This window comes from Acanthopagrus latus, chromosome 16 (assembly GCF_904848185.1).
Source record: "Acanthopagrus latus isolate v.2019 chromosome 16, fAcaLat1.1, whole genome shotgun sequence".
In the NCBI taxonomy this organism is placed as follows: Eukaryota; Metazoa; Chordata; class Actinopteri; order Spariformes; family Sparidae; genus Acanthopagrus; species Acanthopagrus latus.
Window position 1 is genome coordinate 14772383 of NC_051054.1, and position 13176 is coordinate 14785558.

The window sequence follows — 13176 nt, forward strand, 5'->3', positions numbered from 1 at the left end:
ATGTCTTTAGGGTGTAAGTAAAAAGGGCAGTGAAGGATTTCTTGATAAATGATCAAGGTCTGATTAAAGTGTATTCAAATTGTCTGGCTAAAGTGCGTCTCTCAACGCCGGCTGAAACACAGGAACACTGAAACACCCTTCCCGGGCAAATTAAAAACGGTCACGTGCACACATATGATGTAACGTGGATTAAAATAAAAGAAATTGTTACTTCATTCGTCGACCCAAAACTTACATTTTTAAAAGACACACTGAAGCCAAAAGACTGAGAGACCTGAGACTAACAGCAATTAGGCTCAAGACTTGGACCGTGACCACCCCCTGCTGGATATTCTGAGTCATCTGCTGGCCAACAGGGAGCGCTGGCATTTTGCAGTTAATAAATATTAGTTTCAGTAGCATGCCGAGTAGCCTACACAAGAAGAAATAGAATATTTGAGTACTATTGGTGCACTGTGTATTGTTGGGAAGAAATTTTAATCAGAAGAGAAATACGCCCCAAAAGACTGAATAAACAAACCCTTTGTTTTCATGACTGAATGAACTTAAGAAATAGAGTCACTTTAAAAACACCATTTCATACTGCATTACTTTGTATGTGGCGGACCCTGCCACCATTATAGTTTCAAAACAGTGTTGTTGGGACCTTATTTTTCTTGTAGTCATGGATACAATAAATATTTCCAAGTTTGTGTTATAATCTCATTAATATAATAAAATATTAAAATTCTGAGCTTGAATTTCCTCTCGTGAACTACACAGGGGCCCTTTGAAGTATTTACTGCAGGAGCTCCTTCTGCTCATGTTGATCTTCACCAGCAGTCTCCATATCAATCAGGTATGAAAAAAAAAAAAGGACTTGGAGCACATCTCAGCACTAACTTTTATAACAAAGCAATTTAACAAGCATACTTTAAATTTCATTTTGTGCTTGTCTAGCTACCTAACCTATGTTAAGATACTCACATTGTACCTGCTGCATGCTATCACATTATGCAAATATTGTGATTGTGAAGCAGAAAATCTGCAGTCATATACAGAACGTTCTCTTTTGATAGTTCATATTGTCTTCAAAATTCATGTTAACATACTTTTGTTGCTGTTGCTAATTGTGGTAGTGTTCGCAGGGGAGGGCGTCGAAGGGGAAATTGACAAGGAGGTTGTGAACGCAGCGTTGATTTGCGCCACATGGCACCGCTGCCGCAGCTAGCAGCTAGCAGCTAGCTACTACAGGATAACAGTACCTCGAATGACAGAGTGTAAGCCGAGCTGGTTTCTGCTAAAGCTAGTTAGAGTCTGATACCCATAATCCAGCAGCTTCACTCTTCTTTTTCTGATAGCTTGTGACAACTTTTAGGTGAGGCCAGATGGCGGCGGAAGACGTCCAGTTCTTGAACGTCTTCAGGGGGAAACGCATCAAGCTGACCCTCAAGAGTTCATCTTACCTGGGCGTCGTGCAGCGCATCAACCTCAACAAAACCTTGGTTCTGGTAGACGGTCAGAAAAAAAACTTTTCACCTTTTACACTGTGTACTGTAGTAACTGTGGACTGCGCTGGTTTCTTAGAACTGCCATCAACTTGTGTGTGTGTGTGTTGTGTTCAGTTGTTAGCTGTAGTAATGGCTGCAAAATCCCGGGCTCCAAACTGTTCTTCGGGCGTGAGATTGTGAACGGTGAGTGTGTCTGACACTGACAAAGCCGAATGTGGTGAATACTTTTTTGTGTTAATTTTTTTTTTCTAATTCTTTTTAATTGTGTATAATACAGTGGAATTATCCAATGAAGCTGACGGTGGGTAAGTAACCAACCAAGGAACATATTAGCATCTCTGGCCTGGCCTTAAGCCGTAACATCCAATGTGCTGCGCAGAAATATTCATGACCCCGCAGCTGAAGAGCGCTTGAACGTGGAGAGGTTTCAGCCCTACAGGAAGAGCATCGCCTTTGGTAAGCACAAAGACGAGGGGCACCTTTTCTCTTTCGCTCATACTTCAAATGCATGTCTTCCATATGTGTTTTTTTTTTCTGAGCATTGAGAGGTTCCTTTCACACAGATGATGATGATGAGGAGGAGGAGGAGCAGGAAGAGGAGGAGTTCATCAACTTTGTGGTCATTGACGAGTTTCACGAGAAGTTTGGAACTGCTGTAAGTTGACTTTTGAGTTCTTTTTCCGTTGTGTAAATCACAAACTTGCAGTTTTATCTGCTCGGTATGCAATGGCAGTGACCTGTTTGACTTAAAAGCTGATTATAACATCCCGGGCTTGCTCCCATCCTGCAGGTGATGCACATCAAGAAGCACCGTGTGATCGGTGTGGGAGCAGATGGAGTCGAGGCCTATAAGCTCGGGAGGCTCTGTTGGCTGCAGGTGAGGAGCTCTGAATTCCCTCTCTTCCATCTGGCTTTGTGTCTGCCTTCTTTTCCTTTCGTGGCAAGCGCGAAAAGGTGAGAAAATAACTGAGGCTGGTCGTCATGTGTCTAGATTGCCACCAAAAACAAGGTGTACCTGTTTGATATCCTGTTACTTGGAGCCCAGGCCTTCAAGAATGGTCTGTCCATGATCCTGGAAAACAAGCACATACTGAAGGTGAGCGGCGTAAACAGGCCAGCAAATAACTGCTCTGTCATGGTGAGGATTATTACCATAACATCTGTGTTGCTTGAACATTTGGTACAGGTCATTCATGACTGCAGAGCCATGGCTGGAAGTCTGATTGCGCAGTTTGGAGTCAAGCTGACCAACGTCTTTGATACTCAGGTACATGTAGAGTTTGTACAGTGGCCTTTGAGTCTTTAATGTTTCCCTCCTCTATGTCTAACTGAGCTCACTTACTTTCTTCTTTTCTGTGTGTGTGTGTGTGTGTGTGTGTGTGTGTGTGAAGGTAGCAGATGTCATGTGCTTCTACTCCGAGACGGGAGGTTTCCTACCCGACAGAGTCAGCACTCTGCAGGAGGTGGTGAGTCTCCATCTGAAGGTGCCCTCCTCCCAGCTCCTATCCCTTCAGATGAAGTCACAGTTCACCAAGGTACAGCACATACTCTCACCTGAGATGGTTTCATATCCAGTATATAGTATACAGTATATGCTGTAAAACCCTGGTGTGTGTTTCTATACAAGGAACAGGAGATGTGGCAGCAGCGGCCCTGTCCGGTCCCCCTGCTTAAAGTAATGGCTCTGTCAGTGATCCACCTTCAGCCCCTCAGACTGGTGCTGCTGGATGCTCTCATGATAGACTACATGGCCCTGGTGGATTCATACATCAGCAGCAGCCACTACAAACCTGATGACTTACAGCATATTAGCATGGTGAGTAATTCACCAGTGATCGTTGTTGTATTTCTTTTTTTAATTCCTCTTTGCCTCAGAGGAAATATCTTGTCATACTGACACTAATGCACACATTTTCAGGGGTCATAGTCATCAGCCTTAGATTGTAGAATCCTGCACATTTTGTCTTTGGTGAGCAAACTATTTATTATAAGTTCTGTTTGTTCCTCCTGTTCCTCTACAGTCCTCATTCTTTGTAAAATTACATTGTGAAGAGTAGCTGAACTTGCTGAAAAAGTCTTCTTATTTTTTAAGTATAAAGTTGTCCTTTAGAATGTTGCTCTAAAATACTGCTGATTTGCTGAAACACCTCCATGGTCAGCTTTCAAATTTTGCATTCTGCATTTTCTAACCCTAACCCCATTTCTAACATTGAAATTGTGTTCACAATTATGAAATTCTGCTCAAAACCAGCAGGTCAAATAGCAGAGCCCAAAAACTGCTTAGTGTCCTTATGGAGCAGGTCCTTCCTTCCTGCTGCCATCAGACTTTACAACCAGCACTGCTCCCAGTAGCATACATCTGCATACATTTTTTTAAAAATACCCATATTTATTACTATTTGTAAATCCACTGCCACAGTGTTTCTTTGAAATATTTGTACGCTAAATGTACTCATGTATAAAGGAGTTTATTCTTCCTATTCTATTTCTTACCTTTTTTAATTATTTTGTTTATTTCTCTCTATTGTTACTGTTTTTTAAAGTACTACTGTCCTTTTGCTGCTGTAACAAAGAAATTTCCCCGTTTGTGGGATAACAAAGGTATACTGATTCTGATGACTAAGAAGAAGATGTAAACTTTAACTACATCAGTTTATTTTTGGTTGGTGCCTCAATATTTAATTCAGCTGTTATGTGGTGCCTTAGCTGAACCAAAACTGTCTGTTTTATAATATACAGTAGCTTAGAAGCTACATATAAGCATTAAACAGTCTACTTGTTCTCCAGGAGGACATGTTGGAGATGCCCAGAGAGCTCAAGCAGCTGGAGCAAATGCGCCGCGATCGGCAGGAGTGGGCGGCCAACCACTACCCCGTCACAGAGCAGGGTCTGCTGGCTCGATTCAAACCCCGAACTCCACCCGAGACCTCAGCTGCTGAACAGGAGCAAGGCCAGACACCGGCAAAAGAGTCCTGTGATCCTGCAGCATCACCTTCCTCAATACGAGCGGACCCTCACAGCTCACCCAAGGGCCCTCTGAGAGCAGCCAGTGTTTCGTCTGTGGATGCCCGTGCCTCCCCTGACCCGGCAGCTCAGGCTCCTGTCCCATGTGCCACTCCAGACCTCAGAAAAGAAATGCCTGTGAACGGTCCCCTGTCTCTAAGTGTTGGCAGAGGCCGCACAGAGGTACCGATGATGGGCAGAGGAAGGTCCTTTGAGCAGTCATCTGTCCCGGCCTTACCTACCATGGGAAGAGGCTTCCTTCTCCAGATGTCACAAGCTCACAAAACCGGAGAGTCCACTGGGGACATAGAAACTCCCGGTAGGATGGGGGTGACTCCTTCATGCCCCAACCAGACTCTTACCCAAGACGTGATGCCCCAGCCTGGACAAAGTGCTTCTAACAACCTGCCAAAGGATACCTCAGGGATGAAAGGAGACATTTTTAGACCCCAGCCCCCCTCTTCATCTTCACTCAGCCAATCATTCATTTCTTTCAGATATTGAAAAAACATACAAAGCAATGTGAGGTCGCATCTTAGACACGTTTGCTGTTCCATTGTTTCTAAGTGTGTCCAGTAGATGGCGGTAAGTGTACTGTTTTATGCAAAGGTTTGCTTGACACCAGTTGTTGTATGTCAGTGGAAAAAAAGAAGAGAAAGATTTTGTTGACTGTTGCATGCCATTATAGTTAAATACATTTCTGTTGTTTTTGAGAAAAAGCTGGTTTGTATAATTATTTATACTGGAGTGTTTGCCTCCAGACCTTTCTCAGTTTTGTTATGACTAGGTTGTAATTAATTGTACTCTTCACGGTAATCTAGATAATCTGTGTGATATCCAAAAAAATTCAAGTGTAGAGTTTGCTTTTGCAATGCAGATAACTGATTGTTTATATTATGCAGAGTGTGTTCAGGTCTTGTATTACAGTGTCTTGAGTTAGTGAGAAATATTATCGTTGGCTGTTATAGCCAAAAACAGCTCCTCGTGCCCATTAAACCATAATGGTGCAGAGCTAAACTTGATTGATTGCCGGTACAGCTTGGCTTCTGTGTTGCAGCTAATTGATTGTGAAAAGCAGAGAAAGACATTGATGAATCTGCTGTTAATTGCGCAAAAAAACACTGCTTGCTGACACTTCTTTTGATTACTGATGACCAAAAAAAAAACCGACTCCATCAGACTTGGCACGGGCTAGACGGTGAAACTGACTCTGCAGCTTCAGTCGGCGTACGTGATGACACGTGGCCAGCACCTGCCTCGATCTGTAAATCCCGAATCTTGCCCATTTAATTTGCTGCTCGAGGTGCCATGCAGACGTGCTAGTGAGACACTTTTTTTCCTGGATGGCTCATCAGAGGTCGATGCGAGGGATCAAAACAAGGCATGCACAGAACAGCGGGGCATTTCTGCAGCCAGCAGCGAAAAATGGCCCCCCCCTGTATTAATCACATCTTATTGCTATGGTTATCTACATGCAGAGGCTTGGGCCCTTTCCAGAGCTTTCTAATTGAAAGCATGAAACAGATAAAGTAGGATTTTAATTAACTGGGAGGCAGCCCGGCACAAAGCCTTGCATCTCTCTTAGCAACCAGCTCCTCCTCGGCTCCTGCTGAACACAAGCAGGGTGGATCCTACCCATATGCCTCCTTTAACCCTTTGAAATGCTGTCGGTGCTCTGTATGTGGGTGGGTTTAGCGGGGAACAAAAGGTTTAACGCATCATCTCAGAGCTGTTTGGGTTGATTTTTATCTCAGAGCTGCTGCACTCAAATCTTCTAAAGGAGTTTCCAGTAGCTTTGAATGTATTTATTATTATTTTTATTATTATTATTATTATTATTATTATTATTATTATTATTATTATTATTATTATTATTATTATTTGAAGGTAAAAGTTCTCTATGGCTAGATAATGGTTGTTTTTATATATCTGCGTCACTCAGCAGCAGTGAAGTTGTGGAGGGGGAGGGAGGGGGGGGCTGTGCAGGTCTCTGTGGGGCTGTGGAGGACAGGCTTCTGTCACTGACAACCAGATCTGGGCTCTTATTTTAGAGGACCTTGCATTTCCTCTCCGTCACAATAATGCCTTATGTGCAGCACTTCCTGTTTCTCAGGCCTGGGAGGAAGGAACAGGGCGCTTGTCACACGGTAGTCACCGCTTCCTCCCTCCCTCCCCCACTCCCCCCGCTCCCAAACTTCAGACAGTGTTGTGTCCTTCACAGGGGAAAGATGGCTGCACCTCCAGCATCACAGCAGGATGCTGCAGAGCTATTTTTAGGCGCAAGTCGGAAAGGTAGCGCACAGACATAAACACAAACTTTAGGATGTCCAGCTGTGTTGATTTAGCATCCGAAAATGGAGGATCGGCTGTGTAAGGCCAATTATTGTTTTGACTGAGCAGTGGGACGCGGGAGGCCTGCGGTTTGCCGAAGGTGTAATTTGAATAGGTCACCCGTAAACTATCATTAGCACGTTAAAGATGTTATAAACGTTCTCCTATGGACTGTTTTGAATCACACAAAAAACTGCAGATATTTCCACACCAATGCTCAAATCCACCTGGTCACGTGCCAGACTGCATCATTGGTCAGCTCAGCTTGTAACGGCCCTCAGACAGCACCCATAACAGAGGTAATTTGTCCCCCCCCCCCACCACCACCTCACTGCCTTATTTACTTTCCGCCATATTACTTTCATAAAGCAGGGGCTCCAGTTACCAACAACACCAAAGCTACAAGGTATTCAATGCTCCTAGGCAACCGTCCCTCCTCTTGATGAGTGTTGGGCTACAGATTTGTTCATAATTAATAGGCTTTTGTTAATTATTAAGAGGACAGGAATAATTTACCAAAAACCGCTCCCTTTGAATGTTACCGTGTCAGAATTGTCGTGCTGTTTGTCGGTTTGCACGTCATTAAAATTCATCGTCGAGTTTTGCTGACCTGAGTGCTCAATCGCCTCGCGGTGCGTTTCTCTGTTAATGAAGGCAGGGGGAAAAGCTGAACACACGGTTCGGAACACTGCGCTGTCAGGGATCTGATTGTTTGCGCGCTTCTTAAATTTGCACTCATGATCGAGTCCTGCCACATTGACAGTTCTTTCGCCAATTACAAGGCCCGTTCCACGAGGGAGTTGCTGTAGCCTGAGGTGGCAGGCTTGGCCAGAAGCGACTCGTTTGATTGGCTTGTTGAGAGAACTCGATCCGTTCTGGTCTTACCTGAGTAGTGCGGCACAAAGAGGGGAGACTGATGGGCAACCTTCATCAGTTCACGACTGTGGTGCAACAAATTAGACACATGTCAACAAAATAATCTCAATTTCATTATTCATGTAACCACATGTAATCCCTTTGGATTCATCGGGCTGTGGGGAATATAATCTGATATCGGGTTCCACTGTGACGCTGCACTATGTCCCCGCAGCCAATCTTCCATCTGTTAGGAAAAACCTATTGTTGAATCCTGCTCAGCAACCCTCCCTCTCCCACCACCAGCTCTCCCCTCCTCCTTTTCTATCACATTACAAATTGACCCTCTTTTGCTCTCCCCTGGTCGTGTTCAACGTGAGAATGAATATTTAACGTGAGAAAGGCCGACCTATCCAGATGGCCCCTCAAAAAAAAAAAAAAAAAAAAAAACGAGAACAAAACACCATCAATATTTCAGCTAGCCTGACTCATGGTATGTAGCCTATGTGTCCCCACAGTCAGGAAACCCAACTCAGGAAGACCCCTCAATATGCACACGTTGATTTGAACACATGGGAGTATGCACAGATGCAGGCACACAATATGCGTCTTTATGAGCTGCTGCGCCGTGTTTGCTCAGGCAGCATGGAGCATCGGGGACCTCAAGAGCCTCTCCAAAGGGAACCCGCCATATTGTGACCTTCAGCTGGGACCGAGGAGCTCAGACGGAGGATGAGTGACAGACGAGGGAGCAGATGAGAATGTGTTTGATGAAGAGAGAGTGGGCCTCAGGAATGTCCGCCCTCAGCTGGTCTTGACTGTGCGTGTATAAGCACACCGATGGCCACGTGTATGTAAATGTCGGTCAGTCGGTTGGTCTACCACTTCGTTCTGGACTGAAAAATTTCAACGACGATTTGATGGATTGCCTTGAAAGTTTGTGCGGACATTTGTGGTCGCCAGAGGATGAATCCAAATGACTTTTTACAAGTCATTAGAAATTTCTCAAAATTGGAGCAAATAACAGTTTTGACATGACGATGTCTATACATTGTGTTGCGGCAATGTGTACTGAAGTTAGCATGCTATCCAGCTAGCTCCGGGCCCTCCCAGACCCAAAGATCCTGTGCTAGCAGTGTAAACACTAACCCTGAACTCCAAGATCCCAGTGATTGCTAGCTACACAGCTAACTGAGCTAACTAGCTAATAGCAGCTACAGTCTGTAGTTAGTGATTACTCTGGTAATATGTTGCCCTCTATTGGTTTGAGTATGAATTCAATAGGTGACCAATTTTAATGTATTGTTATTTACAATCCATTAAATATATTAACATGTTGCAAGCTAAACTACAGTTGTGAATCGGCTGCTTAATACCAGCAAATTGTTAGCATGTTCGGATCGTCAGTATTCATATGTTAGCATGCTGTTCAAAGCGCTGCTGTGCCCTAGTACAGCCTCACAGATGGATGTTGACATTCTTGATTAAAAGTGTGTCTGAGAGAGAATGATAATAAAGCGATATGGTGTAATGTTTTTACATCTAGGGCTGCGGTTCTCAAACAGATGTCCGATGAGAACAACTGGGGTTCTCGAGTGGGATGTCGGAGGTCACCAGCCAAAGGAGGAAATTAAATAATACTTATTTTTTAATCACATTTTTGGAGGATGGAACAAAAAGGAAATAAAAAATATTTATTAAGATATTTGTATTTTCACTTTTTGTAATTGCTAGTGATCCATTGCTGCATCAGAAGCAGGTATTTCCTCAGCCCACAATAAAAACACAATCTGCTCACTCCATGTAGAGAAAAAGTTTGTCCTTCCAGCCGCGAGCTTAGCTCAGGGGGAGAGGCCCAGGACACAGCAGGACATAACCACAAAAAAAGTCTTCATCACATCAGAAGAGCAGCTGAACGCTTGTGAGCATTTTGGCCATCGCTTAACCAACCACAGAGCAACTGGCCCGGCCACGGTCCCCCGGGCTCTGTGACTGCACTCTCGTTCACAAGAGATAATGACAAAACGGGCGGGATGTTAACGATTTGTGCAGCGAACATGGACGTGTCAGCGGCAGGGCAAGCTTGTGATGTTCAGAGATGATGAATTTTTTTTATTAGTTGAATAAAATCGGGATATTCATTTAATCGCTGTCGGTTGGATAACTTTGGACTCGAATGGTCCCATGTAGCTGCGATTAATCTTCTACACAGCATCAAGCAAGAACTGTCCTCCAGATTTTTCTTGCATCGATGGCTTTGAGAGATTTTCAGGCTTTGCTTGATTGAGAAAGGCCACTGTTGGTCAAAGGAAAAAGGTGTTTATTCACCAGAAATTCTGGTAATTAGTTATTAGAATACTGGCAACCCCCTCAGCTACAAATGTCTTTGATTAAAAAGATGGGAGATTAGCTTTTGGCAAGTTTGTCATAATTAAAGCCTGTATTGTGTAAGGTATGTGTGTGTGTGCAGGCACAGATGAGGGGGTAGTTGTAGCCACAGGGAGGGCCTGGATGAAGAAGGGGTGGTGCTGGGGTGGGGGGGCTCCCCGTGGCTGGCTGAATTAGTGCCCGCTGGTTTGGCCTGGCAGCTGCTCTCTGGGCCTGGCACAGTGACAGCCTGGCACTGTGGCGCTGTGTTGTCAGGGCCAACCAGCAGACTGTTGGGGAGGCAGCAACGCCAGGCCCACCAAACACAAAACTCTTTCACCAGGGCAGGCTTTGTCTTCCAACCTGCTTGCCATACTTGCGTTACTTGTTATGGCAATATCGTTGGATTAGTATGAGATTACGTTGAGTAATTAAAAGGGGCAAATTGCACTCGTGTCATTGGGGGGAAAATGTAAATGCCTTCCTGGGCTGGTTATGACATTCAGACATAATGAAAAATGTGACCATTACGTTTTGGTTTTTTTGTTTGTTTTTTTTTTTTTAAGCTCCGTCTGGCTCCGCAAACAGTCAGGTGTCACATTCACTGTGGTGTGCCTCGTCCTGATTGGCTTGAGTAAGGACGATGTTTTGTTCACTTACATCAAATTGAAATTGAATTTAATCTGCTTTGTCAAGAGTGCTCAACAAAAGGAGCCTAAATGGTAAATTAAGTGCGCTACACAAAGCAATGCCATCTGTTTTATCACCTACTTGTTACTGCAGTTGCACAAAATCCACGCTGTCGACAATATCTATTTCATTTCATGGATTTACAGATGATGGAGGACGTTTCATGACCCCTTTTAATCACTGTCTTGGGGGCATGCTTGGGCAAACAGAGATAATTAAGCTAACAGCCATTTGAGACACTCAATTTTGTACCATTCATTCATTCAACTATTTCATCACCATGCAGTGACATACTGAACATGTCCTCTTCGATCTCCTGCAGGCTGCTAACGCTGTTCGTTGAGTGTTTGACCACCCTTGCGTGGAGGGTGTGACTGGTGGGATTTTGGACAGATTCAGGGGGCCTGGATGGGACCTGCCAGGGCCGGCTGGGCCTGCTTTGGCCCAGATGCAGGGGCTCCTGTCCAGGCATGGCACTGGGATATCTGTGGGGCCCAAGCACACCAGCTGCTATCTCCGTGTCACAGACAGCTGTATCTGAATATTCATACAAAGTGCAGATTAATGTGAGCTTGTTTGGCCCCCACATGGTGTGCCGTCACATTGGCCAAAGTGTGGAGGTAACCAAAAGAAGTTATAAGTGTTGAAGCACTGGGCCGACTGCAGTGTGAATGGAAAGCTCCCACAGTCCCTGAATGTAACCTCTGCCTGAGAGAGAGGGACAGGATAGAGAGGAGCGATGTGCACAGAGTTGAACTTAACAATGAGCTGTTTGCCACCTATGTGATTAAAAACTAGATTCTAACTGCTCTGGCATGCTTTCTCATACGCTTGTGTATATATTGGCCCTTTCGTGGCCCACAGAGCAGCTGCCCATCTTTTTTCTTTTTCACCAGTGGCTGCTCCCGTGGCTGTAATGCCTCAGCTCGAGCTCAGTCCAACTCCTCCTTTAGTCGACGCCATTCATCTCAAGCCAGTAGTAGACGAAGGAGCAAAGACTCATTCAAAGCGCATGGCCACCTTCCACAGCCGTGTCTTGATCAACCTTCACTGGGACGTGGCTTGGAGAGAGTTTTGGTGGATGTTTGGTCAAATAATCTGCTGGCGGGCCGCAATAGAATCTGTGAATGTGCATTGGTGGGTGTTTTGAGAGCGGAGTTGTATAAAATGAGCAGATGGTCTTTACTTCCACGCCTGAATAAGTGGAGTGAACCAGTGGGCACACAGAGGGAGATTTGTGGGTAAACTGTTTTACCTCCCCTTTCTTTGTGCTGTAATGGGGAAGGCAAAATGGTTGCTAACTGCTGATGGACAATGCCTCAGCCCTAATGAGAGTAAAGTGTTTTGGTGCCGCTGGTATAATGAGGATGAAGTGGGGCAGCTAATTATTGCAACCAATGAAGGTATCAGAGCCAGACGAGCCTATGTTTTATTTCCAACATAATGCAACAGCAACGATTGATGTTGTCATTCAGTACTGTCAAATTTACCAGTGTTCTGCTTTCATATAGTGTTGAAATGTACCTTTAAATCAGTACACCATATGTAGCCTATTATCATTTTTACACCAAGATAAGCATGTTTATGTGTTTGTTTTTTTGTTTGTTTTTTATATTTATATGCAGTCATATATGTGGTTCTGGTGTGTCTCATTCAATGTCATAAAGGCGCTGAGCAACAGTCGAAAGCAGTCGATAATAAAAAAAAACCCATCTGACTTCCAGGCGGCGTAAATCTTTAATAACATTCCCAATGAGACACACTGTTGAATTGTCGTTACCAATCAGTCCCCAGCATCCACATTTCTTGTTGTTTTTAGAGTCCTTTCTGGTCGCAGTGTTATAAAAACGTAATGTGTTGTCTGCTTAGGGCTCACTCTAACACATCCTAGGGGGTTTGCTGCAGTACGAAGGGAAAACCAGACCGTCCGAGCAACATGTGAATGCAGCATAAGATATTGTCAGGCAAACCGAAACAGAAAGCGGTATCTCACCACTACAGTGAGCAGTCTACTGTATGGTAATCCATCACAGGGTAGTAAAACCACGCTGCGACTGGTTGTATAGGTTATTTGCTCGGCCCTTATCTGCTGTCTGGCCCCCTGCTGACCCTGAGAACATGTTGGGGTAAACTAACAATGTCAGTAACACGAGCCATAAAACTCACAGGTCACTGAAATCTTTGGTTTCTCAATGAGGATCTTCTTGGCGGCCATGTTTGTCCCGTGGGTGTCTTGGTGATTTATAGAGGAAACGGCATGCGGGTGTTCCCTTCCCATACTTCCCAGTGTCCTTCACGCATCCACAGCTGGATCCCTATCCATCAAGCGTCTTAAAAGGACATTGGGAATTAGTAAGTGCACTTAATTGACAAATATATTCAAGAATAAAACCACTTTTTTCTGTGCCAAAGAACATTCCAAAAAACACACATTTTGTTT

General features: G+C 44.4%; 1 protein-coding gene across 3 annotated transcripts; it reads left to right on the plus strand.

The window, feature by feature from the left end:
- Positions 1 to 1118: 1118 nt before the first annotated feature.
- exd1 (exonuclease 3'-5' domain containing 1) lies at positions 1119 to 5212 on the plus strand. 3 transcript variants are annotated; one of them, XM_037071217.1, is made up of 12 exons: positions 1119 to 1259; positions 1358 to 1497; positions 1605 to 1673; positions 1768 to 1795; positions 1870 to 1946; positions 2054 to 2145; positions 2281 to 2367; positions 2482 to 2586; positions 2677 to 2757; positions 2882 to 3025; positions 3118 to 3306; positions 4278 to 5212. In XM_037071217.1, the coding sequence occupies exons 2-12, from the start codon at positions 1368 to 1370 to the stop codon at positions 4995 to 4997; spliced, it is 1722 nt and encodes a 573-aa protein (XP_036927112.1). In that variant the 5' UTR covers positions 1119 to 1259; positions 1358 to 1367; the 3' UTR covers positions 4998 to 5212. The 3 variants fall into 3 exon arrangements, with proteins under 3 accessions (XP_036927112.1, XP_036927111.1, XP_036927113.1); XM_037071216.1 differs by having other exon boundaries at positions 1128 to 1259; positions 1341 to 1497; XM_037071218.1 differs by having other exon boundaries at positions 1187 to 1497; positions 2057 to 2145.
- Positions 5213 to 13176: the final 7964 nt, after the last annotated feature.